The sequence below is a fragment of the Eumetopias jubatus genome, unplaced genomic scaffold (assembly GCF_037043125.1).
Source record: "Eumetopias jubatus isolate StellerSeaLion01/CBP00866 unplaced genomic scaffold, mEumJub1_p1.0 scaffold_8, whole genome shotgun sequence".
Taxonomy (NCBI): domain Eukaryota; kingdom Metazoa; phylum Chordata; class Mammalia; order Carnivora; family Otariidae; genus Eumetopias; species Eumetopias jubatus.
The window spans coordinates 79,375,362-79,399,176 of NW_028274814.1; the positions used below are offsets into that span (position 1 = coordinate 79,375,362).

The window sequence follows — 23,815 nt, forward strand, 5'->3', positions numbered from 1 at the left end:
GTGTTTCTAATAATCTAGAGCAAACAATATTCTTTCTTGAGTGCTCATATTAATAGTCTGGAAATGAAGATGTTTAACCTAGAGAACAATAGGCAGAATGTAAAAGCACAGCATAGGCAAAGCAGTTGGGGGTGCCTGGGTGACTCAGTTGGTTAAGCATCTGGCTTTTGGCTTTGGCTGGGGTCTTGGTCTTGGGGTCCTGGGATAGAGTCCTGTATCAGGCTCCCTGCTCAGTGGGGAGTCTTCCTCTCCCTCTGCCTCTCTTCCTGCTCATGCCCTCTCTCTCTCAAATAAATAAATAGAATCTTAAAAAAAAATAGGCAAAGCAATGCATATACATGAAAGAGCAAAATAGGAATTTTACTGCAACACTGAAATTTACTTTCAACATGCTTGTGTTTAATTTTACAGTCACTTGGGAATCTTCTTAAACCTGGAAACAAGACAAGAAAATTAATCTTATTACAAATTGCGCTTAAACACATTTGTAGGAATATAAATGATTCATATGGAAAATAAGAGTGCCTCCAGAACTCACAAAGTTAAACTAGTAAAATTGATGTGTAATCTCTATTTATAAAAATCACCTTATTAAGGCAGAATGTCTCCCAGGAAGAGCAGGGCTTGGCAATAGCTTATTATTTATTAGACAGTCTTCTTAAACCTAATGTTAGAACATGACCAAATATTGACAATGGTTATTTCTGGTCATGGACTTCTCTGTATTTTTCAAATTTTCTATGATGAACATGCCTTACTTTTGTAATTGGAAAAAAATTAATATTATTTTAATGGAATTTTCATGGGGAAATCACCATATAAGTATACAAACTTATGCAAGGATATTTGCTGCAGCATTGTTTGTAATATTGAAAAATGTGAAACTTCTATCAGTAGGACAGTTCAATAAATTGTGATAGAACTATACAATGAATATCATGCCGTCAATAAAAATGATGATGTAAGTCTATATTACCATAGAAAAATTTTAAAGATGTACTGTCAAGTGAAATACTTAAGCAGGTTAAAAAACATGTTCCATAGGAGCACAGTTTTGCAACCAAAAAGCAAGTGCACAGAAATCTTTTGAAAAATACATGCAAGAAGTTGCTACTCCATCCTAACAACATGTAAAAAGTTGAACAAACTGAAAACTAGCAACTTCTTAGATCCTTCAGAGAAGGGAGGCCACAGGACAAACCATTGCTCCCCAGATTGGAGAGATAGACAGGCGATACAGAGAATCACAGCTTCCTGGAACAGAAACCCAGGAGCAGACACTTCTGCAGGAACCAGTGCCTGGTAGAAAACTTACACTTTTTTTTTTTTTTAATTTTATTTATTTGAGAGAGAGCACAAGCAGGGGGGAGAGAGAGGGAGAAGGAGGCCCCCTGCTGAGCAGGGAACCCAATGGGGGCTCGATCCCAGGACTCTGGGATCATGACCTGAGCCAAAGGCAGATGCTCAACCAAATGAGCCACCCAAGTGCCCTGAAAACTTACACTTTAATTGATGAATTGCAGGAGGCTCAGTATGAACAAGTCTGAGAGTTCAAAACTCCAGGGGTCCCAGTCAAAGGGATCTCTAGATCAGGTCCTCATAGTGAAGACTGGAGAAAAATTCCCTCATGTTTCTCTCAGGAGAAAGGGGAAAGTAACCATTTTGAAAAATACCAGACCATACTGTTCTTCTTAAGTTCTGCCCTCAAGAGAAACTGTTTTACCAAAGTCTAACCTATGGGGGTTTCATTAGGGCCTGACTTATTTGAAAGAAGGTAAATACCTCAACTCTAGCCTTCTATGTGACAGAAGAGAAATACCCGATTCCAGCTTCCTCTAGCCATCTTGTGCCACCAAAGGTGGGAGTGGGGGATATTGAGAAGCACTGGTGAAGTTCACAGACTAGATGCATATGCTCTTCAAAAGACTTGAGACCTTATCATAGGACTATACAATGTTTCCCCTTCTCCCATACCTTACACCACACCATTAAAGGCTTATTTGCCAGAGTTCCTTTCACCTAGTACATCATGTCTGGATTTTAACAAGAATTACAAGCATACCAAAAGGCAGAAAACATAGTTTGAGGAGACTGAACAAGCATCAGAACCAGAGTCAGATATGGTAGGGATGTTGGAATTATCATACTGGGAATTTAAAATGACTATGATTAATAGGCTTAGGACTTTGATGGAAAAAGTGGACAACATAAAGGAATAGATAAATAATGTAAGTGGAGAGATGGATATTCTAAGAAACAAACAAAAAGAAATGCTAGAGATCAAGAACACTAACAAATGAAGAATGCCTTTGATGGCCTCATTATTAGACTGGCTATGGCTAAGAAAGAATCTCTGAGCTTGAGGATATGGTAATAGAAACTTCCAAAACTGAAAAGCAAAGAAAAAAAAAAGGCTGAAGAAAACAAATATCCAAGAACTGCAGAAAATGGAATTATAAAATCTCAATTAAAACTACAAAATACAGAAAAAGTGTGAAAGACAAAAGAACAAGGGCAGTAAATAGAAAACAATAACAAATATGGTAGATATTAATCCAAATATATCAATAATCACCTTAAACGATAATGATCTAAGTACACCAATTAAAAGTGATTATCGGAGTGTATCCAAAACCAAGACCTAAATATATGTTGTCTACAAGAAACTGACTTTATATATAAAGAGGGGTGTCTGGGTGGCTCAGTCATTTAAGTGTCTGACTTTTGTTTTTGACTCAGGTCATGGTCTTGTGAGTTGTGGGATGGAGCCCCGAAGCAGGCTCCATGCTCAGTGCAGAGTCTACTTAAAGATTCTCTCCTCTGCCCCACCCTCCATCTATGTGCTCTTTCTCTCTCTCTCTCTCATAAATAAATAAAATCTTAAAAATAAATAAATATAGAGACACGTAGAATAAATGGATAGGAAAAAAATACCATGATAACACTAATCAAAAGAAAGGAGTAGTTATATTAATTTCAGACAGAGTAGGCTTCAGAGCAGGGAAAGTTATCAGGGATAAAGAAGGGTATCTAATAATGATAAAGGGGTCAATACTCCAAGATGACATAATAATCCTTAATGTTTTGTCTAACGATAGATCATCAAACTACAGGAGGCAAAAACTGATAGACCTGCAAGGAGAAACAGGTGAATCCTCTGTTATAGTTGGAGACTTTAACACTCAATAGGAAGTGGACAGATACAGCAGGCAGAAAATTATTAAGGATATAGTTAAATTCAACAGCACCATCAATCAACTGGATATAATTGACATCTCTGGACTACTTTATCCAACAATAGCAGGTTACAGGGGTGCCTGGGTGGCTCAGTCAGTTAAGCGTGTGCCTTTGGCTCAGGTCATGATCCCAGGGTCCTGGGATTGAGTCCTGCATTGTGCTCCTTGCTTAGCAGGGAGCCTGCTTCTCCCTCTGCCTGCTGCTCCCCCTGCTCGTGCTCTCCCTCTCTGTCCCTGTCTCTTTCTCTCTCAAGTGAATAAATAAAATCTTTAAAAAAATAGCAGGTTACACATTCTTTCCAAGCTCACATGACTATAGGTAGCCCTGGTGTATTGTAATCACCTGCTAATCACTGTAATCCCTGACTAAGAATGGTTGCAAATAAGGCCGTTTATTGCTCACTTAACAAAAGCCTAGAGGCAGGTATACTCAGGGTTGTTCTAGCAATTTGATGTGGATCAAGGGCAGGGTTTTATTTATTTTCCTTCTCTGTATTCCTGGTGTATTGTCTTATTATCCTGTGGTTATCACCTCAGGATTACCAAAGATTGCAGTAGCTCCAAGCAGTAATTCCAGGCCGGAAGAGAAATTTTAGTTCCAGTCACCTCTGTTGGAAATAGGAAGAAGGGGAACTGAGCAATAGGGGGAGGTATTGTTTATTTTAGTTTTGTTTTTGTTTTTGTTTTAGGAGATAAACGAAGCAATATGCTATTGGCCCTGGATCTTTACATATATTTTTTCCTTCTGCCTGGCATCTATGATCTCCTAAACCCTTCCCACATATTGTATCTCAGTGCCTAGTTGTAGTACCTGGTACATACTAAGTAGTCAGTAAATATTTTTGAAAGGAAAGCAGGCAGAGCAAAAGTAGAGTCAGTTCAACAAAACTAATCTCTAAAACATATTGTCTAAAATCAGGGCAGGTAAGTAATGAGGCAATCACAATATAGAATGGTAAGTGCTAGGATACTGTTAATTACAAGATACTGTGGGAGCATATAGGGAGGAGTTAGCTCAGAATAACTGAGATCTAAAGGATGGTAGAAATAACTAAACCCAGAAGGAAAGAAAGTCTCTTGGTTTATACTTTAACTTCCATAAAGTAAAACAAATATAATCCTTTTTGAGGGAGGAAGACCTTGAAGAGATTCTAGTGGGGAAAAAAAAGGGGAGGATGGCAAATAGTAATTGATCATATAGTGCCCATTATTACTAATTTAAGATGTCTTAAGACTGCGTATTTTCTGTTTCTATTTTTAGTGAAAAAATAGCAAAAATCCAAGACTTCAGGTCTCCTATTTTCTATAATGTCTTAATTTTTTCACTGTTTTTACCATCTCCTACTCTGAAAGTTTTCAGGCATCTAACTATACAAGTTGGAAACTCCTAATACATATTTTGTATGTAGTAGCACATGAAAACGTTTTGACAAGCACAATGGAAAGGTTGCCAGATTAAATACAGGATGCCTGGTTAAATTTGAATGTTAGATAAACAACAAATAAGTTTTTAGTATAAGTATAAAATTGCATGGACCATAGTTATGCTAAATCACTTCTGTTTTTTAAAAAAAAATACTTTATTTGAGTGAGAGAGAGAGCACGTGCACATGTGCATGAGTTGGGGGAGGGGCCGAGGGACAAGCAGACTCCCTGCCAAGTGGGGACCCCAACACGGGGCTTGGTCCCAGGACCCTGAAATCATGACCTGAGCTGAAGTTAGATGCCTAACTGACTGAGCCACCCAGGTGCCCCTAAATCATTTTTGTTTATCTGCAATTCAGATTTACCTGGGTGTCCTATATTTTTATTTGCTAAATCTGGAAACCCTAACAATAGATACCAGATTTCAAAGAGGAGTGCTAAACTGGGATTTACAAAGTAATTGACTCTTTTTTTAAAAGATTTTATTTATTTATTTGACAGAGGGAGAGATAGTGAGAGAAAGTACAAGTGGGAAAGAGTGGGAGAAGCAGGCTACCTGCAAGCAGGGAGCCCAATGCGGAGCTCGATCCCAGGACCCTGGGATCATGACCAGAGTTGAAGGCAATTGCTTAACGGACTGATCCACCCAGGTGCCCACAAAGTAATTGACTCTTAATCTTTTAACTCATTCTCAGAGTATGAAATGGTCAAGGAGAAGATTTTAAGAGCACTCCTATCCTTTCTCTACCCTAAGAATTTACCACAGGCCCCTGCATTTTGGAGGCCCATAGAATGGGGCCTGATTCAATCCCTAAAAAAGGCTAACGCAGTGATTGATTGGCTAGCTGCACTAACAGTAGAAGCAAAGAAGAGGCTGCTGCTGCATTGGGATAAGCTTTCGACCTCAGAGTTTACCGGGACAAAGTAAGCTCCACTGTTTCCTGTAGACTAGATGTGGGCCATAGATATACATCTACCCAAGAAAGATGGCATAGGGTTGTCATGGATTCTGTCCAGGAAGGCTGTATAAATATGCAAACACATCTCAGCAGACTCAGCAGAGAAAAGCTGGAGGTATCACAAATGTCAACAACCAGTTGGAATAGAAATTATATATATATATATATGTAATTATATATATATATATTAGAGAGTGAGTGCAACTGCGGGAGGAGGAGAGGGAACGGAGAGAGAAGCATGGAGCCTGATGTGGGGCTCGATCTCACAACTCTGAGATCATGACCTGAACTGAAATCAAGAGTTGGATGCTTGACTGAGCCACCTAGACGCCCCAGAATAGAAATATATTTGACAATATCAAGAAATTTGCAGATAAGAGATCTCCAGTGATGGCAATCTCCAAGGAACTGACCAAAGTACCTCATGAAAGAGTCAGCTTTAGAAATCTGCCACATCCAGGAAAAAATGGTGTTAGAAAACACAACAGTAATAGTCAATAAGAACTTTCCATTTCTCTCTCTTCTCCAGAGCTCTAATCCCTAAAGGGTCCCATAGTAGCAAGCTAGAAAAGTAGGAACAGAAGCAGTAGGCCAGAAAAAAGAAGGTGTTCATATCCTCCTTCTCTGACTATAAGTTTTAATAGTCTTAGCTGGAAGATAGAAGCCTCAACTTTATTTATTTATTTTTTTAAAGATTTTATTTATTTATTTGAGAGAGAGAGAATGAGAGATAGAGAGCACGAGAAGGAAGAGGGTCAGAGGGAGAAGCAGACTCCCTGCTGAGCAGGGAGCCCGATGTGGGACTCGATTCCGGGACTCCAGGATCATGACTTGAGCCGAAGGCAGTCGCTTAACCAACTGAGCCACCCAGGCGCCCTAGAAGCCTCAACTTTAAAACAAAACAAAGGTTTACTTACACATGGTTCTGGACATTTTACTAACCAGATAAACATATTACTGTGAAGTTGTCAGAAATGTCACAGAACCAACTAAGTTTTCATTCAGAGGCAGGGCAAGAACTAGCCCTGCTGAATAAATGTAGAGATGAAACGTCACTTTGGAAAATAGCTTGGCAATTTCTTATAAAAGTTAAACATAACACTTATCTAACCCATCAGTCTCACTCCTGGGTGTTTATCGAAGAGAAGTGAAAACTTACATTCATCCCAAAACCTGTTTATATGGTGCCTGGGTGGCTCAGTCAGTTAAGCATCTGCCTTCGGCTCAGGTCATGATCTCAGAGTCCTGGGATCAAGCCCCACATTGGGCTCCCTGCTCAGCAGGGAGCCTGCTTCTCCCTCTCCCTGTGCCTGCTGCTCCCCCTGCTTGTGCTCTCTCCCTCGCTTGCTCTCTCTCTCAAATAAATAAATAAAATCTTAAAAAAAAAACACCTGGAATTTTTATAGCAGTTTTATTTATAATTGCCCAACCCTGAAAACAACTTAAATGTCTTTCACTCGGTAAATGGATGAAAATATGTGGTACAGCCATACAATGGAATAGTATCAGTCAGTAAATAAAAAGGAATGAATTAGTGATACATATATAGCTGAATCTCACAGGAGTTACGCTAAGTGAAAAAAACCAGATTCGAAAGGTTACATACTGTATACTTCTATTTATATGGCATCTGGAAAAGGTAATGTCTAACTTCATACCAAGCACCTGCTTTTGGTCACTCCCTGGTGCTGTAAGGTAAGGTCAAGTTAGGGAAACAGAAGGTATATGACCAAAGGCCCCATTACCAAAGTGCTCCCATCCCTTTACTTACTGTGATTTAATGGATGCAAGAGATTTTCTGAAGGTAGACTGAACATCTAACTGGAGTAGCATAGGAATATCTGGGTACCCACCCAGCTGGGCCCAGAGTGAATTTATTGATATCTTCTCTGTTATTGGGTAGCTTGAAGTTGACAGATCAGCATTCCAGATAGCTCCTATTTGGTCTTCTTGTCTAGAGAATCAGAGACACTAATTGAAAGTGCCAAACTCTCCTGAACTCCATATCCAATTAAAATGTATGAATCTTATTTTCCCCTTTTCTCTTCCCCACTGTCTTGTCCTATAATGTCCTCTCTGGCACTGAAGAACATTAGCTATGCCCCCTTTGACTGAGAGATGGATTAAAATAGCAGAATTTGCTGAAAAAGGTTTTTTTCTTCCCTGAAAGCTGCATTTTCATGACTTCACCTAGTAATCTATTTTAAACTATCTTCTTAGCTTTATAGACCATATCTAGACTGTTTTTTTTCCCAGAAATGTTCTTTTCCCCTTCCTTCCCAAAGCTCCTACCTTCTGTTTTTTAAAACAGGAAAAAAGTAATGTTTCTAAGTTTCTTCATTCAGTTAAAATAATTTGTTTCATGGTAGGGAAAATCAGTTTAATTTTTTTTTTACAAGACCAGGTTTATTTTTTAATTTATTTAATTTTTTTGAAGTTGAACTAATTTATTAATTGAGCAAAAGTAAAACAATTCAAATTCAAATAGAATATAACATATTAATAAATGTTCCACAAATCTATAAATGTATGTCCTCATATGATTAATGAAATTAATCTTTCATCTGGAAAAAATCTATTGACACTAGTTATGATTCAGTTAGATATAAGTTCAAAAGTGTGATAAAAGAATTCTAATACTTTATTCAAAAAGTTCTGCCTGGTCGAACCGTTTATTTGAAGTCTTTAGCATTCACGATTAATGACATGGAAAAACAGATACCTAGGTGAATCTTTGGGGTAAGCCCCTGCATGTGAGATGAAGCACCCAAGACACATTATAAGGAAGGGATGTCATCAGCTTATCTCCCTCCAGGACCATAATTGTCATGTCACCTGTAGGAACAAGAGAGCCCCTGTCTTGGGAATGTTACAAAGAGGAGCTAGCCACTAAAGGGAAAACTGGACTTACATCATTCCTGGAAAAGAGCAGACAAGGAGCAGACCAGCATCATTTTTTTTTAAAGGAACTCAAAATTAGATGTTAAAGTAGAAATATACATAAATAAGCTTCTTGTTAAATTGGCTAAGAAAATCTATGCTACTTTAGACTCTCTACTGCACCATATCATAATTGTGGGGAAGGGGAAACTCTTGGGCAGGAAAAAACCAGTATTAGGTGCAACATATCCTCCAAAGAAGGTTTAGTATCAGTCTTTTTCAAGCACATACCGAAATTTCTTGAATGTGTCAGACTTTCTCTCATCTTCTATTAGCAGCTCTAGGAATGGCTGTTGGACAAATTTGGTAGAGGCAGGTATCTGCTTATTATCGATGATCAAAGGGATAGGTTGACTAAGATTCAATTTATACATCCCTTGAAGCTAAAAATAAATAAATCAGAAAAGGAAACCATGGGGAGAAAAAGGTCAGAGTCTTTAGGAAGATCTGAGCTGGCGCTAGCTAAACTATGACTCTTTATTTTCCATGGACTTGCAAATCCTTTTTCTCCATCCTCTTTCTCTCTTCCTCCAATCATACTTCCACTTCCAACACACAATTTCAGAGGTGCCACTATGTTATATAAAAACACTGGTCCTGGGGAGCCTCGGTGGCACAGTCGGTTAAGCATCTGACTCTTGGTTTTGGCTCAGGTCATGATCTCAGTGTTGTGGGATCAAGCCCTGGGTAGGGCCCTGCACTCAGCATAGAGTCTGCTTAAGATGCCCTCTCCCTCTGCCCCTCTCCCCCACACTCTCCTACTTGCTCTCTCTCTCTCAAATAAATAAATAAATCTTCAAAAAACAAACAAACAGAAAAACCCATTGGTCTTGCATAAGCTGTAGTTCTAGTCCTCTCATTTCCTGTGACTTTGCGGTAGTTGCTAATTTTATCTGCACCTTTCTCCTCATTTCTTTTCTTTTCTTTTTTTTTTAAGATTTTATTTATTTAACAGAGAGAGACAGCGAGAGAGGGAACACAAGCAGGGGGAGGAGTGGGAGAGAGAGAAGCAGGCTTCCCGCTGAGCAGAGAGCCCGATGCGGGGCTCGATCCCAGAACCCTGGGATCATGACCCGAGCCAAAGGCAGATGCCCAACGACTGAGCCACCCAGGCGCCCCTCTCCTCATTTCTAAAACAAGGATAATAACACAGGGTTGTTGTGAGTGTTGGATAAGATAATATATATGGAAGCACCTCATAAATTGTGAAGCACTATGCAAATCTAATGATAGCTAACACTTACTGAATACATGCTGAATGTTACATGCTTTTTATATATTAATTCATTTGGTATTTACAGCAATCTTATGAGGTGGGTACTGTTATTATCCTCATCTTACATTTGGAGATCTGAAGCTCAGAAAAAATTTAGACCTTCCCCAAGGTCTCTTAGCTAATATGTGGCAAAGCTGATTTGAACCCACACAATCTGGTAGGAGAACCAACCTCTTGACCAGTGTAAGGTATTTATTTATTTCTACCCTCTTCTCCCTTTTGCTTTTTCCTCTCCCTTCTTATGCCTTGATAACCACTTCATCATCTAGATTGTGGATCCCCTGACCCCAGACCCTTATTCATCCTCTGAAATGTCCTAGATATGTGATTCCTGTTAGTTCATGACACTGCCAATTCAGCTTACTTTATTCCACATACATTGGCCATATTTTCCAAACCAAAACCTCAAAAATATCCTTTTTTTGGTCAAAGAGCTTTAATATTTGAAATATAACTATTGTGGAAAATTCAGAGTATGTCTGATTTGGATCAGCTACGATAAGAAATCTCTTTGTACCTTCTAAAGCTTCAAGTAATTTTATAAATTAATTTAGTGAAAGAAAAGGATATATAGATATAAAATATTCCTAGAACACCAAGAATGTTCTAGAACTCCATGCTGGAGAATGTAATGGGAGCATGTAATCCCATAGCAAAGAACTCTAATCTCAGCTTTATAAGTTTTTAGAAGGTCACTGTCACTCCCAAAAGCATACTAATGGTTATCTCAGACGAGCTCTGGGACATAATGAGTGGATGTCAGAGTTTAACAGGATCTTCCATGCCTGGTGCTATGTAAGCAAGTTAAATAAACTTTTAACTCCTTTATTGTAAACTCATTCTATTAAATTTTGCTTTCTGATGGTTTGTTTTTTTAAGATTTTTATTTATTTATTTGACAGAGAGAGAGACAGCAAGAGAGGGAACACAAGCAGGGAGAGGGTGAGAGGGAGAAGCAGGCTTCCTACTGAGCAGTGAGCCTGATGTGGGGCTCGATCCCAGGACCCTGGGATCATGACCTGAGCCAAAGGCAGACGCTTAACGACTGAGCCACCCAGGCGCCCTGGGTTTTTTGTTTTGTTTTGTTTTGTTTTTTTAAGATTTTATTTCTTAGTGATCGCCAGACCCAATGTGGGGCTTGAACCCAAAACCCTAAGATCAAGAGTCGCATCCTCCACTGACTGAGACAGCCAGGTACCCTACTTGGTGAACTCCTCTAAAGATATGTTTCCCAGAATCTATGAATGTGATCTCATTTGGGGAAAGGGTCTTTATAGATGTAATTAAGGATCTCAAGATGAGATCATCCTGGATTAAACAGGTGGGTCCTATATCCAATGACACATGGCTTTATAAGAGACAGAAGAGAAGACATAAGACACATAGGGAAGAAGGCCAGGGGAAGGACAGAGGCAAAGGCTGGAGTCATGCAGCTACAAGCCAAGGAATGCCAAGGATTGTCGGCAGCTACCAGAGTCCAGGAGAGAGGCATGAAACAAATTTCTCCTTCAGAGCTTCCAGGAGGAAACAACCCTGCCAACACCTTGATTTCATGAACAGGCCTCCAGAACTGCAAGAGAATATATTTGTGTTGTCTTAAGCCATCAGGTTTGTGGTAATTTGTTACAGCAGCCCTAGGAGACTAATAAAAATGGTAGCTCCAGGTAAATGTTATTTTCCAAGCTTACCACTTTCATTTTTCTTACAAGGGAGGGGCAATAGAAAACAAGTTACCTGGCTAAATAAGAACATCATTTTCCCCAGGCACTGATTCCGTTTCTGCTCTAAAGACTTCTGCTTGTTGGTCCAGACCTGCATCATCTTTTTCTGGTAGTCATCAATTCTGCTCAGCATTATGAAGAGTTTCTGGGTCTCATAACCTTTCCCAGTGTTTTGGATGGCTTGTAATCGTCTGATTATGTTGTTTCTTGAAAAAAATTAACAAGAAAGAGATTGATATAACGACTGACCCTAACTCAGCAAACCTGGGCCTAGTTACTTTCAGTTCTCATCCTTAGTAAGTAGAGTGGGATGTGATAGGGGTGGGAGGCTTGCTTAATGAGGCCTTAATCTAGTTTCTTATATGACTAAACTTTCAAAAATCTTTATGACTGTAAAGTTTTCATTAATGTTAGAGTTTTTTAGTGTTATAATAGTGTTGCTTATTATTTTAATAGTTTTATATTTTAATATATTTATTAATATAAATCTATTTAATATATACTTTAATATTAAAATTTTGGTATTGATATGTATAAGACATATAGAAAGCACTTAATACAATTGTGAAAAAGGTATTGTCCTTGCCTTCAAAGCACTTACAAGCCAGAAAAGGAGACTAATACATTAACTATGTCAAAGAGAATGAAATAAATGCTAAATAGAAATATAAACATGCTGTTGGAGCAAAAAGAGCATAATTCATACTAACAAGAAGAATAAAGAAGGCCTCATAGGAAGATGTTGCATAGGATCTTGAGGAACAATCATAAAAATATACTCTCTCTCTTCACAATAATATATACCACCATGTTTAAGCCTTCTGAACAGATAGTGTTTTGCCATCTTTGTTCTACAGGAGAGGAAAAGGAATCTGAGCAAAGGTAAGTAATTTTCTGAAGTTACATAATTAATAAATATCAGATTTTGAAGCAAACCTAAATCTTCTCTATTTCTACAATACCAGCATTTCTCAAAATGTGGACCCTGATCACCTGGACTGAATCATCTGGGCAGGGGTGATGGGGTGGTGATGGTGCTTACTGAAAATGCGGATTCCAGTGAAAGTACAACTTTCTCAGAAAGAAGAATATAAATCTCAGTGGCTAACAACAAAATTTTACTTGTTGCTCATACTACAAATCCATCATGGTTCATTAGGGAGTGAGCTTCATTGTATACTCTCAAGGACACAGTCTATCTTAACAGACATCACCTTGAACAATGTGGGTTATGTCAGAGGAAAAGGAGACTCTGGAGGGTCTCAAACTAACAATGAAAAGCTCAACACAGAAATGACATATATCAATTCTGCTTAAATTTCATTGAAAAGTCCTGGCAAATAGCACTAATGACTATCACAAAGATTCCGCATCATAATAATAAAACTACAATGAATAATAAAAAATAGAAATGACTCATCTCTATGCAATCAACAAAAAATAATGGAAAGTCTATATATGGACCTAAATGATACAAGAATCTGTGATGAAGGTACATTCAAACCGTAGGGGAAAAGGTAGATTATTTTGTAAGTAGTGATGGGGCAACTGGGTAGCCATGTGGAAAAAAGCCACATCCATATCTCTCAACAGGAAGTTGTGAATCAGAGACTTAAATGTAAAACAAAAAAACTAATAACCAACCATAAAAGTACCAAAAGAAACCTAGAATTTTTTTTATATTTCTCAGAGTGGAGAGGGCCTTTCTAAATAAGGTACAAAATATTATTAAAAATAATGAACCTGGGGTGTCTAGCTGGCTCGTTGGTAGAGCATGTGACTCTCAATCTCAGGACTGTGAGTTTAAGCCCCACTTTGGGCATGGAGCCCACTTAAAAAAAATAATAAACCCCAAAACAAATAATCTCATTAAAAAATGGGCAGAAGACATGAATAGACATTTTTCCAAAGAAGACATCCAAATGGCTAACAGACATAGGACAAGATGCTCAACGTCACTCATCATCAGGGAAATGCAAATCAAAACTACAATTAGATATCATCTTCACCTGTCAGAATGGCTAAAATGAACAATTCAGGAAACAATAGATGTTGGTGAGGATACGGAGAAAGGGAAACCCTCTTGCACTCTTGGTGGGAATTGCAAACTGGTGCAGCCACTCTGGAAAACAGTATAGAAGTTTCTCAAAAAGTTAAGAATAGAACTACCCTACAACCCAGCAATTGCACTACTAGGCACTTACCCAAAGGATAAAAAATAGTGATTCAAAGGGTCAGATGCCATGTTTATTGCCACATTATCACAATAGCCAAATTACGGAAAAAGCCCAAATGTCCATCAACTGATGAATGGATAAAGAAGATGTGGGGTGTGTGTGTGTGTGTGTGTGTGTGTGTGTGTGTGTGTGTGTGTGTGTGTGTGTGTCATGGAATATTACCCAGCCATCAAAAAGAATGAAATCTAGCCATTTGCAACTATGTGGATGGAACTAGAGTGTGTTATGCTAAGCAAAGTAAGTCAGTCAGAGAAAGAAAAATACCATAAGATTTTACTTATATGCGGAATTTAAGAAACAAAACAGATGAACATAGGGGAAGGGAAGGAAAAATAAGATACAGAGAGGGAGGCAAACCATAAGAGATACTTAAATATAGGGAATAAACTGAGGGGAGGTGGGTGGGGAGCATGGAGTAATTGGGTGATGGGCATTAATGAGAGCACTTGATATAATGAGCCCTGGGTGTTGTATGTAACTGATGAATGACTAAATTCTACCTTTAAACTAATACTATGCTATATGTGAACTAACTTGAATTCAAATAAAATTTTGAAAGAATGAATAATTAATAAATAAATGTTTTGATTATATCTTGAATAAGTCTGTTTTGTACCTTGTTCTAGACCTTAGTTCCCAAATTAATTCAGTCCTCAAAAATGTAAATTTCATGAGCACTCTAATACAATACTTGCCACATTCAATAAATGTTTGTTGAATAAATGATATAAGTTGTTCCTATAATTAATGATCTATAAATAATAATAAATAATATTAATGATAACCTTTTCTAGTATAGGTTTTTGTTTGGCATCTTACAATTTTAGGTAAAAGATAGCCCCCAAATAATAGGTTGGTAACCTCAAACATAAGTGCTAAGGGTAGCAGGACAATTGTCACTTTCCCTATTTCTGCAATTTTTAAAAATCAAGACCAGGACCTATATCCTCCATGTCAGTTCAGCAACGGAGTTGCCATGGCAACACCTTGTATATAACCTGTCGTCCCATTTTAAGAATCATACATCTTGTGGCGAATCCAAGAAGATTAAAGAAATTTAGAATACTTAGAAATTTTTCAAAAACTAATTATGTACTATACAGTGACTAACTGAACATAATAAAAAAAAGAAACAGCTAAAAAAAAGAATACTTAGAAGTTTAGAATAATTGGAGGGCGCCTGGGTGGCTCAGTTGGTTAAGTGACTGCCTTCGGCTCAGGTCATGATCCTGGAGTCCCGGGATCGAGTTCCACATCGGGCTCCCTGCTCAGCGGGGAGTCTGCTTCTCCCTCTGACCCTCCCCCCTCTCATGCTCTCTCTCTCTATCTCATTCTCTCTCAAATAAATAAATAAAATCTTAAAAAAAAAAGTTTAGAATAATTGGAAGCAAGCTTTTAAAGTTGGTATTTTGGAGATCAACCATGATCCACAAAATACATCTTAGCTAGAGATATAAATTGATGAAATAGATCATGTTATATGACATTTTTTATTTCTGAAAAAGTTTATCTCCTTTTGGTATCTTAAATAGGCTTCATACCACAGACCTTCTATAAGATAATATTTTAGAACATCTAATATGACAGAGATGTATATACTTATAGGACAATGAAGAGAGGATATTTGAAATCAGGACTAAACCAGAAAACTGGACATTCAATATTTACATCTACCTTGCTCGCTGGATCAGCCTGTAAGCAATGTACTTGCGAAATAGGTATCCCAGCCGAACTGTGTCCATATGAAGTGTTTCAATTATGAGATTCCTAGCTGTTGCGTGTAGCTGTGAAGGCAGTCTAGAAGATTTTGTGGCCTGATTCAAGAGTATCAGGTTCTTTCTCTGAGCTTCCACATCAACAAAATACCTCTGTTCTTTGAGCTCTTGGGGAGAGGAAGGGGACACCATCATCTTAGGTTTCTTGGTAACTGAATCTGAAGTCAGTATCCAGGACTTGTCTATAGGGGGGAACTGGGTTTTCTGATCCCATTCGGAAGATGAAATTTGTGACGTTTTGGGTAGTTTCATAGTAAGAGGCTTCATGAGAGGGGGAAGGGCCCTCCCACCAATGTAAGGGGTTTGTGATACTGGTGTCCTGTAATCGGTGAGATAGGACTGAAATGTTCTAAATTGTTCCACGGCAATAGGATCATGGCATGTCTGGATTTCTTCAGAAGTGTCAGAGACCTCTGATATTTGGAAGTCCTTAGCAGTAAAAGGGACTGATTTAGACTTCAGAGAAGAAATAATTGCCAATCTTTCCTTACTTTTCTTAGATATAGAAGAAGACACATCTTTCTGGGGCTTCCCAGGGGTTGGGGAGGTCCATAGTGTTGGAGGATGCCCAGGGGTGGGAGGGATCCACAGTGGGGAAGCATGATGCTGCCCAAGAGTAGAAGGAACTTGTAGATAGAGAGATTGCTCATAGGTAGGAGGGGGCTGGAATGCCTGGGGCTGCTCAGAGAGTGTTAAGGGTCTAGATTCCAGGATAGAAGAGGTCCCAGAAACCAAGGGCTTCCTAGGGGAAAGAGGAGCCAAGAGACTGGGAATCTGTGCAGAGGAGAGTGGGACTCCAGATATAAGAGGCTGCCTGGGGGCCAGAGGGGCCTCTGATATCAGAGGTAGCTGAGGGGTCCAAGAGTCTCTTAAGAACTTTCTAGAACTAAGAAGGGTCTCCAGTGCAAACTTCCCAGGGGACAGAGGGACCTCTGGTGCTACAAACTGAACAGAGGTGGATTGACCTTCAGAAACCAGGGTCTGTTTAGAGGAAGGAAAAGTCTGTGGTGCCAGGAGCTTCCCAGGGTCAGAAAGAATTCTCATTCCTAGCAATTTCCCAGGGTCTTGGGAAAGAGGAGACCCTGATATCTGCAAAGGAGTAGAAGAGACCTCCAATACAGAGGACTTCTCAGCAATAGGAACAGATGCTGGGGCTTGCCTAGGGCTTGATGTAATGGATTTCCCAGGGAGGACAGAAGCCTTCAATCTTTGAAATGATCTAAGACTGGAAGGGGCCAATGTGGGGAACTGTTTAGAAATGTGAGGAGCACCTATAATGGATTTATCAGTAACAGGAATGATCCCAACTTTCAGGGTATGTTCTAGAGGAGGATGGGCCCCAAGTGGTGAGGTCTGTTCACTTGATTGTTGGTCCTCCTCAGACATGAGAGTAATACCCATGGGATGGGATTGTCCTGGGATGAAGGGGGCTCCCAAAGTTTCTACTTGTTCAAGGGGAGATTCTATAGAATGGAATTTATCTGAGGTGAGAGGGACTCCAAATTTCCAGAAGTGTTCTGGAAAGAAAGAAACCCCTAATGCTTGAGCCTGTTCTAAGGAGAGAGGGGCACCTAAAGCTTGGGTCTGTTCAGGGGTAAGAGTGACAGCTGACAACCAGGCACTTTCTAGAGTAATAGGAACCCCCAATTCCCAGGCCTGTGCAACAGTGAGAGGAGACCCCTGTGCCTCAACTTTCCCAGGGGTGAGTGTGAAACCCAAGCTCTGGCATTTCTCAGGTGTGAGGGTAACCACCAATGCTTTGAACTGCTCAGGGGTAAGAGTGATGCCATGTGCCTGGGTCTGCTGAGGGGTGAGAGTGATCCCTTGTGCCTGAGCCTGCTGAGGGGTGAGAGTGATCCCCAGTGCCTGGGGTTGCTGAGGGGTGAGAGTCATCCCCTGTACCTGAGCTTGCTGAGGGGTGGGAGTGATCCCCAGTGCCTGAGCCTGCTGAGGGGTGAGAGTCATCGCCTGTGCCTCGACCTGCTGAGGGCTGAGAGTCGTCCCCAGTGCCTGGGCCTGCTCAGGGGTAAGAGTGATCCCTAGTGCCTGAGCCTGCTGAGGGGTGAGAGTGATCCCAGGTGCCTGGGCCAGCTCAGGGGTGAGAGTGATCCCCTGTGCCTTAGCCTGCTGAGGGGTGAGAGTGATCCCCAGTGCCTCGGCCTGCTCAGGGGTGAGAGTGATCCCTTGTGCCTGAGCCTGCTGAGGGGTGAGAGTGATCCCCAGTGCCTGGGCCTGCTGTGGGGTGAGAGTGATCCCTTGTGCCTGAGCCTGCTGAGGGGTGAGAGTGATCCCCTGTGCCTGAGCCTGCTGAGGGGTGAGAGTCATCCCCAGTGCCTGGGCCTGCTCAGGGGTGAGAGTGATCCCTAGTGCCTGAGCCTGCTCAGGGGAGAGAGTCATCCCCAGTGTCTGAGCCTGCTCAGGGGTGAGGGTGATCCCCAGTGCCTGGGCCTGCTGAGGGGTGAGAGTCATCCCCAGTGCCTGGGCCTGCTGTGGGGTGAGAGTGATCCCAGGTGCCTGGACCTGCAGTGGGGTGAGAGTGATCCCTTGTGCCTGAGCCTGCTGAGGGGTGAGAGTGATCCCAGGTGCCTGGGCCAGCTCAGGGGTGAGAGTGATCCCCTGTGCCTGAGCCTGCTGAGGGGAGAGAGTCATCCCCAGTGCCTGGGCCTGCTGTGGGGTGAGAGTGATCCCTTGTGCCTGAGCCTGCTGAGGGGTGAGAGTGATCCCAGGTGCCTGGGCCAGCTCAGGGGTGAGAGTGAACCCCAGTGCCTGGGCCTGCTGAGGGGTGAGAGTGATCCCTTGTGCCTGAGCCTGCTGAGGAGTGAGAGTGATCCCCTGTGCCTCGGCCTGCTGAGGGGTGAGAGTGATCCGTTGTGCCTGAGCCTGCTGAGGGGTGAGAGTGATCCCCAGTGCCTGGGCCTGCTCAGGGGTGAGAGTGATCCCCAGTGCCTGGGCCTCCTCAGGGGTGAGAGTGATCCCCAGTGCCTGGGCCTGCTCAGTGGTGAGAGTGATCCCTAGTGCCTGAGCCTGCTGAGGGGAGAGAGTCATCCCCAGTGTCTGAGCCTGCTCAGGGGTGAGGGTGATCCCCAGTGCCTGGGCCTGCTGAGGGGTGAGAGTCATCCCCAGTGCCTGGGCCTGCTGTGGGGTGAGAGTGATCCCTTGTGCCTGAGCCTGCTGAGGGGAGAGAGTCATCCCCAGTGCCTGGGCCTGCTGTGGGGTGAGAGTGATCCCTTGTGCCTGAGCCTGCTGAGGGGTGAGAGTGATCCCAGGTGCCTGGGCCAGCTCGGGGGTGAGAGTGAACCCCAGTGCCTGGGCCTGCTGAGGGGTGAGAGTGATCCCTTGTGCCTGAGCCTGCTGAGGAGTGAGAGTGATCCCCTGTGCCTCGGCCTGCTGAGGGGTGAGAGTGATCCCCTGTGCCTGAGCCTGCTGAGGGGTGAGAGTGATCCCCAGTGCCTGGGCCTGCTCAGGGGTGAGAGTGATCCCCAGTGCCTGGGCCTGCTCAGGGGTGAGAGTGATCCCCAGTGCCTGGGCCTGCTCAGTGGTGAGAGTGATCCCTTGTGCCTGAGCCTGCTGAGGGGTGAGAGTGATCCCAGGTGCCTGGGCCAGCTCAGGGGTGAGAGTGATCCCCTGTGCCTGAGCCTGCTGAGGGCTGAGAGTCATCCCCAGTGCCTGAGCCTGCTGAGGGGTGAGAGTGATCCCCTGTGCCTGAGCCTGCTGAGGGGTGAGAGTGATCCCTTGTGCCTGAGCCTGCTGAGGGGTGAGAGTGATCCCTTGTGCCTGAGCCTGCTCAGGGGTGAGAGTGATCCCAGGTGCCTGGGCCTGCTCAGGGGTGAGAGTGATCCCCAGTGCCTGGGCCTGCTCAGTGGTGAGAGTGATCCCTTGTGCCTGAGCCTGCTGTGGGGTGAGAGTGATCCCCTGTACCTGAGCCTGCTGAGGGGTGAGAGTCATCCCCAGTGCCTGGGCCTGCTGTGGGGTGAGAGTGATCCCTTGTGCCTGAGCCTGCTGAGGGGTGAGAGTGATCCCAGGTGCCTGGGCCAGCTCAGGGGTGAGAGTGATCCCCTGTGCCTGAGCCTGCTGAGGGCTGAGAGTCATCCCCAGTGCCTGAGCCTGCTGAGGGGTGAGAGTAATCCCCTGTGCCTGAGCCTGCTGTGGGGTGAGAGTGATCCCTTGTTTCTGAGCCTGCTGAGGGGTGAGAGTGATCCCAGGTGCCTCGGCCAGCTCAGGGGTGAGAGTGATCCCCTGTGCCTGAGCCTGCTGAGGGCTGAGAGTCATCCCCAGTGCCTGAGCCTGCTGAGGGGTGAGAGTGATCCCCTGTGCCTGAGCCTGCTGAGGGCTGAGAGTCATCCCCAGTGCCTGGGCCTGCTGAGGGGTGAGAGTGATCCCAGGTGCCTGGGCCAGCTCAGGGGTGAGAGTGATCCCCTGTGCCTGAGCCTGCTGAGGGGTGAGAGTGATCCCTTGTGCCTGAGCCTGCTGAGGAGTGAGAGTGATCCCCAGTGCCTGGGCCTGCTCAGGGGTGAGAGTGATCCCCAGTGCCTGCGCCTGCTCAGTGGTGAGAGTGATCCCTTGTGCCTGGGCCTGCTGTGGGGTGAGAGTGATCCCCTGTACCTGAACCTGCTGAGGGGTGAGAGTGATCCCCTGTACCTGAGCTTGCTGAGGGGTGAGAGTCATTCCCTGTGCCTCAACCTGCTGAGGGCTGAGAGTCATCCCCAGTGCCTTGGCCTGCTCAGGGGTGAGAGTGATCCCTAGTGCTTGAGCCTGCTGAGGGGTGAGAGTCATCCCCAGTGCCTGGGCCTGCTGTGGGGTGAGAGTGATCCCTTGTGCCTGAGCCTGCTGAGGGGTGAGAGTGATCCCCTGTGCCTCAGCCTGTTGAGGGGTAAGAGTGATCCCCAGTGCCTGGGCCTGCTGAGGGGTGAGAGTGATCCCCTGTGCCTGAGCCTGTTGAGGGGTGAGTGTGATCCCCTGTGCCTCAGCCTGTTGAGGGGTGAGAGTGATCCCCAGTGCCTGAGCCTGCTGAGGGCTGAGAGTCATCCCCAGTGCCTGGGCCTGCTGTGGGGTTAGAGTGATCCCTTGTGCCTGAGCCTGCTGAGGAGTTAGAGTGAGGAACTTTGTGGGATTCCGTCCAGAAACTGGAAGGGCCTCAGGTGAGGGTGATTGTGTAGAGGGAGGAGTGGTTGGTATAGGCTGCTTTCCATCAGCAAGAATGTCTAATGCCTTAAGATGCCCATGGAACTCTTTTCTTTGGTGTAACTGGGATGCTACTTTTGGTATGGTCTTCCACCGGGGAGACAATGTCATTGAAGTTTGGCTGAACATCTTTTCTTGTTCTTCGGAGTTTTTCTCATTTATCTTCATCTGATCCTTTGTTTTTTTCTGCCTCTGCCTTTCATGGTCCTCTACATTTCTCCTTGGCCTTTGCTTCTCCTCTTTCTCCCAATTTATTTCCAGCTCTTGATGTCTCATTTCCTTTTGAACATGCCTCTTCTGCTGTCCCTTCTCCTTCTCCAGGGGCAGTGCTTGTTTTTCCATTTTTCGATTCCATGCTTCCAGCTGCTGCTGTTTTAACTTCTGATAATCTTCTTCCTCTTCTCTTTGTGTTTGCTCCTCATCTTGCTCAGTCTGCTTTTGCATCCTCTGTTTCTGCTGTTCCTTCCGCATTTCCTCTTCCTGCCTCTGTTTCTGCTTCTGTTGTCCTTGCTTTCCTTCCTTCATCTGGAGCCATGACTCTTCCTCCAGCAGTTTTTTATTTATCATCTCATAGCCCTTCTTCCAGAAACTCCCTTCTTGCAACTGGTGTTTGAGACCCTTACCAAATATTTTTTCTTGACCTTCTTGCAAATGTTCCTCCCGCCTTTGTTTTTCCTCTTCCTTGTGGTCTCTCCCTACTGTTGAGGCTACTGGAGCATCTCTTTCCCCTTCTATCTCAGTCAAGATCATTTGTATTAAATTGTCAGTTAGTGGGTCCATGCTCTTAGATGACAGTAATGTGCTAATTTCAGTCTTTGCACTAATGGGCTTCTGAAAATGCAATCCTGGCATAAATGAGACTTCTTTTTTTCGTTTCATAGGTTTCTCTCCCACTTGTCCTGCACTTTTTATATTTTTGTATTTCCTCAAGGTTTTTGTCACAGTTTCAGCCACATTTTGGAAATATTCCTCTATTTTTGCCTTTATGATTCCTAATTTTTCAACCTCTGCCATTTTTAATAATAACTCCTCTTTTGGCACAGTCTTTTTATCCAAAGGCTTTCCTATGTTATCAATTTTCTCTTTTAGGAAAGCCATTATGGCTTTTTGAAATTCTTCTAGGTTACTCTCTTCACTTTTGCCATCTGGACTTCCCAGAACTCTGGTAGATTCTGAAGTCTCTTCTGTTACCCTAGATTTTGGCTTCACAAGTCCATGAGACTTGACTTTCTTGGTGAGGACTAATATGTCCTCTTCAGTTTTTCTCTGTTTGCTTGTGGTGGTTTCTGAAGTGACGTGGTGTTTCTTTCCTTTTATTTTCACTTTCTCAGAGGAATAACCAAGTTGGGTTAACCCGAATTGCTCTGCTTGGCTGCTCATCTCGCTTTTGGTCTCTTTGTCCATTGACTCAGTGGTGGGTTCCTCTTTATTCTCTGAAGAAATCTGGCTTTTGTCACGTGGATACTCAGGCTTGAGCTTCCTGAATTGTTCCCATAAACTGCTTGTTCCACTTCTGCTACCTTGGCTTTTTGTGTCAGTAGAAGGGTAATCAGCAGGGACATGTGGACTTCTTGATTCAGTGGATGACTTTGATTTGTCTTCAGAAATGGATTTTATTTCTTTTCTCTTCTTTTCCAGTGACTGTAGCTCCAAATGGTAATCAAGTTTGGTCTCTGAGTCTCTCTCTTTACCTTTATCATCACTCACATTTAATCCAGAGGTCTCATGCATATATGGGCCTTTAGTTCGCTGTTTATTCTGTGATTGATACTGGTCAGTCCCATCTTTCTGATAGATATCACCTTTCTTCAGTGATATCTTATCTTCAGTGATATCTTCAGAAGACTCTTTTGGTTTTTTTTCAAGTAAAGGATATCGCTCTTCAATTAAACCTGGAGTCATTTCAGCTGGGACTATATATGAAATAGCTGAGTCCCACTTGATCCCCAAGCCTTTGGTCTCTTTTGTTTGGGTCTCATCTATAATATTTTCCAATTCTTTAACCAAAATATCATCCATACTGTTTTCTGTGTCAGCTTTGCTAGTGGATGATTGTGAAGAAAGCTCGGGCAACACTTTCAAGGTTGATGTGGGTAATGCTGTACCTACTTGGGGTTCTACAACACCTTTGGACCAAATAAATTGTTCATATTTTTCTTCTGCATCTTGAAGTTTCTGCTGAAGCATTTCATTTTTTTCACTGAGCTCTCGCATTATCTTCAGGGAGAGCTCTTTTTCTTTTTCACTTGTCTCACTTATATACATATTGGCACTCTGGAGATTAAAAACTTTTAGTTCATCATTTAGTGTACTCAAAGCTTTGGAAAGGTTTATTATCGTTGATGATATATATTTAATAGCACTGTTTTCCAATTTATTGAACATCGTAGTGTTTATGAGTTCCTGTAGCATATCTTGGATTTCTGAAACCTTTGTATTTGTTGCAAATTCATCACTAATTATCTGATCTGGTCTTAAAGCATGAGCAGTTGCCGGTCGCTTTATAACTCTTTCTTTCCAAGATTTCCATAGAGTACCTCTAGATGCTAAAGGAAAAAAAACCCATAAAACATAAAATAATGAGATTGCATTTCTTGTTCTGTGTTGTGCTCTATCTATGCTAAAGCCTAAGGAATTTAGCCAAAATTTATAGATAGCTATAGGATAAAGATTCATCAGAAAGCCTTGGCTCCCATTGGTCACCTGACTGGGTCAGTCTGTAGAGCATGTGACTTGATCTCGGAGCTGTGAGTTTGACCGCACATTGGGTGTAGAAACTACTTAAAAATAAGATCATAAAAAAAAAAACCTTTGCCTCAAAATTAAGTAGTATTATTTTTAAAAGAATAACTCTTCCCACAATCACTTAGAACTTTTGCTTCCAAACTAGTCTTTATTCTTTATTTGTAATCTCAATTTACCTTCAGTTACAAGCTTGGGATTAGATATAAACTTTCCTTTGGCTTTGATTATACTTGGTGCTTTCCATTTTCTTTCTTGGCTTTCTGCCTTTCTTTTCTCACTTTTCTGAATCACACTTAATCTTGGTTCCTTCAGAAGAGTCA

The 23,815-nt window shown here is 42.5% G+C and overlaps 1 protein-coding gene across 3 annotated transcripts in view; it reads right to left on the reverse strand.

Annotated features, from left to right (window-relative positions):
• Window positions 1-411: 411 nt before the first annotated feature.
• Window positions 412-23,815, reverse strand: part of FAM186A (family with sequence similarity 186 member A) — a 65,945-nt gene continuing 42,541 nt past the window's right edge. The window contains exons 4-12 of one of the 3 annotated variants that reach the window (XM_088025591.1): window positions 20,646-23,296; window positions 18,912-19,163; window positions 17,766-18,083; window positions 16,819-17,153; window positions 15,469-16,734; window positions 11,571-11,763; window positions 8,792-8,943; window positions 7,392-7,574; window positions 412-433 (exon numbers count right to left, since the gene is read on the reverse strand). In XM_088025591.1, coding sequence (XP_087881717.1) covers window positions 412-433; window positions 7,392-7,574; window positions 8,792-8,943; window positions 11,571-11,763; window positions 15,469-16,734; window positions 16,819-17,153; window positions 17,766-18,083; window positions 18,912-19,163; window positions 20,646-23,296 — 5,372 coding nt within the window. Of the gene's footprint in view, window positions 434-7,391; window positions 7,575-8,791; window positions 8,944-11,570; window positions 11,764-15,468; window positions 17,334-17,729; window positions 18,408-18,587; window positions 23,297-23,815 lie in introns of all 3 variants that reach the window. The other 2 variants (XM_088025590.1, XM_088025589.1) reach the window with 2 other exon arrangements.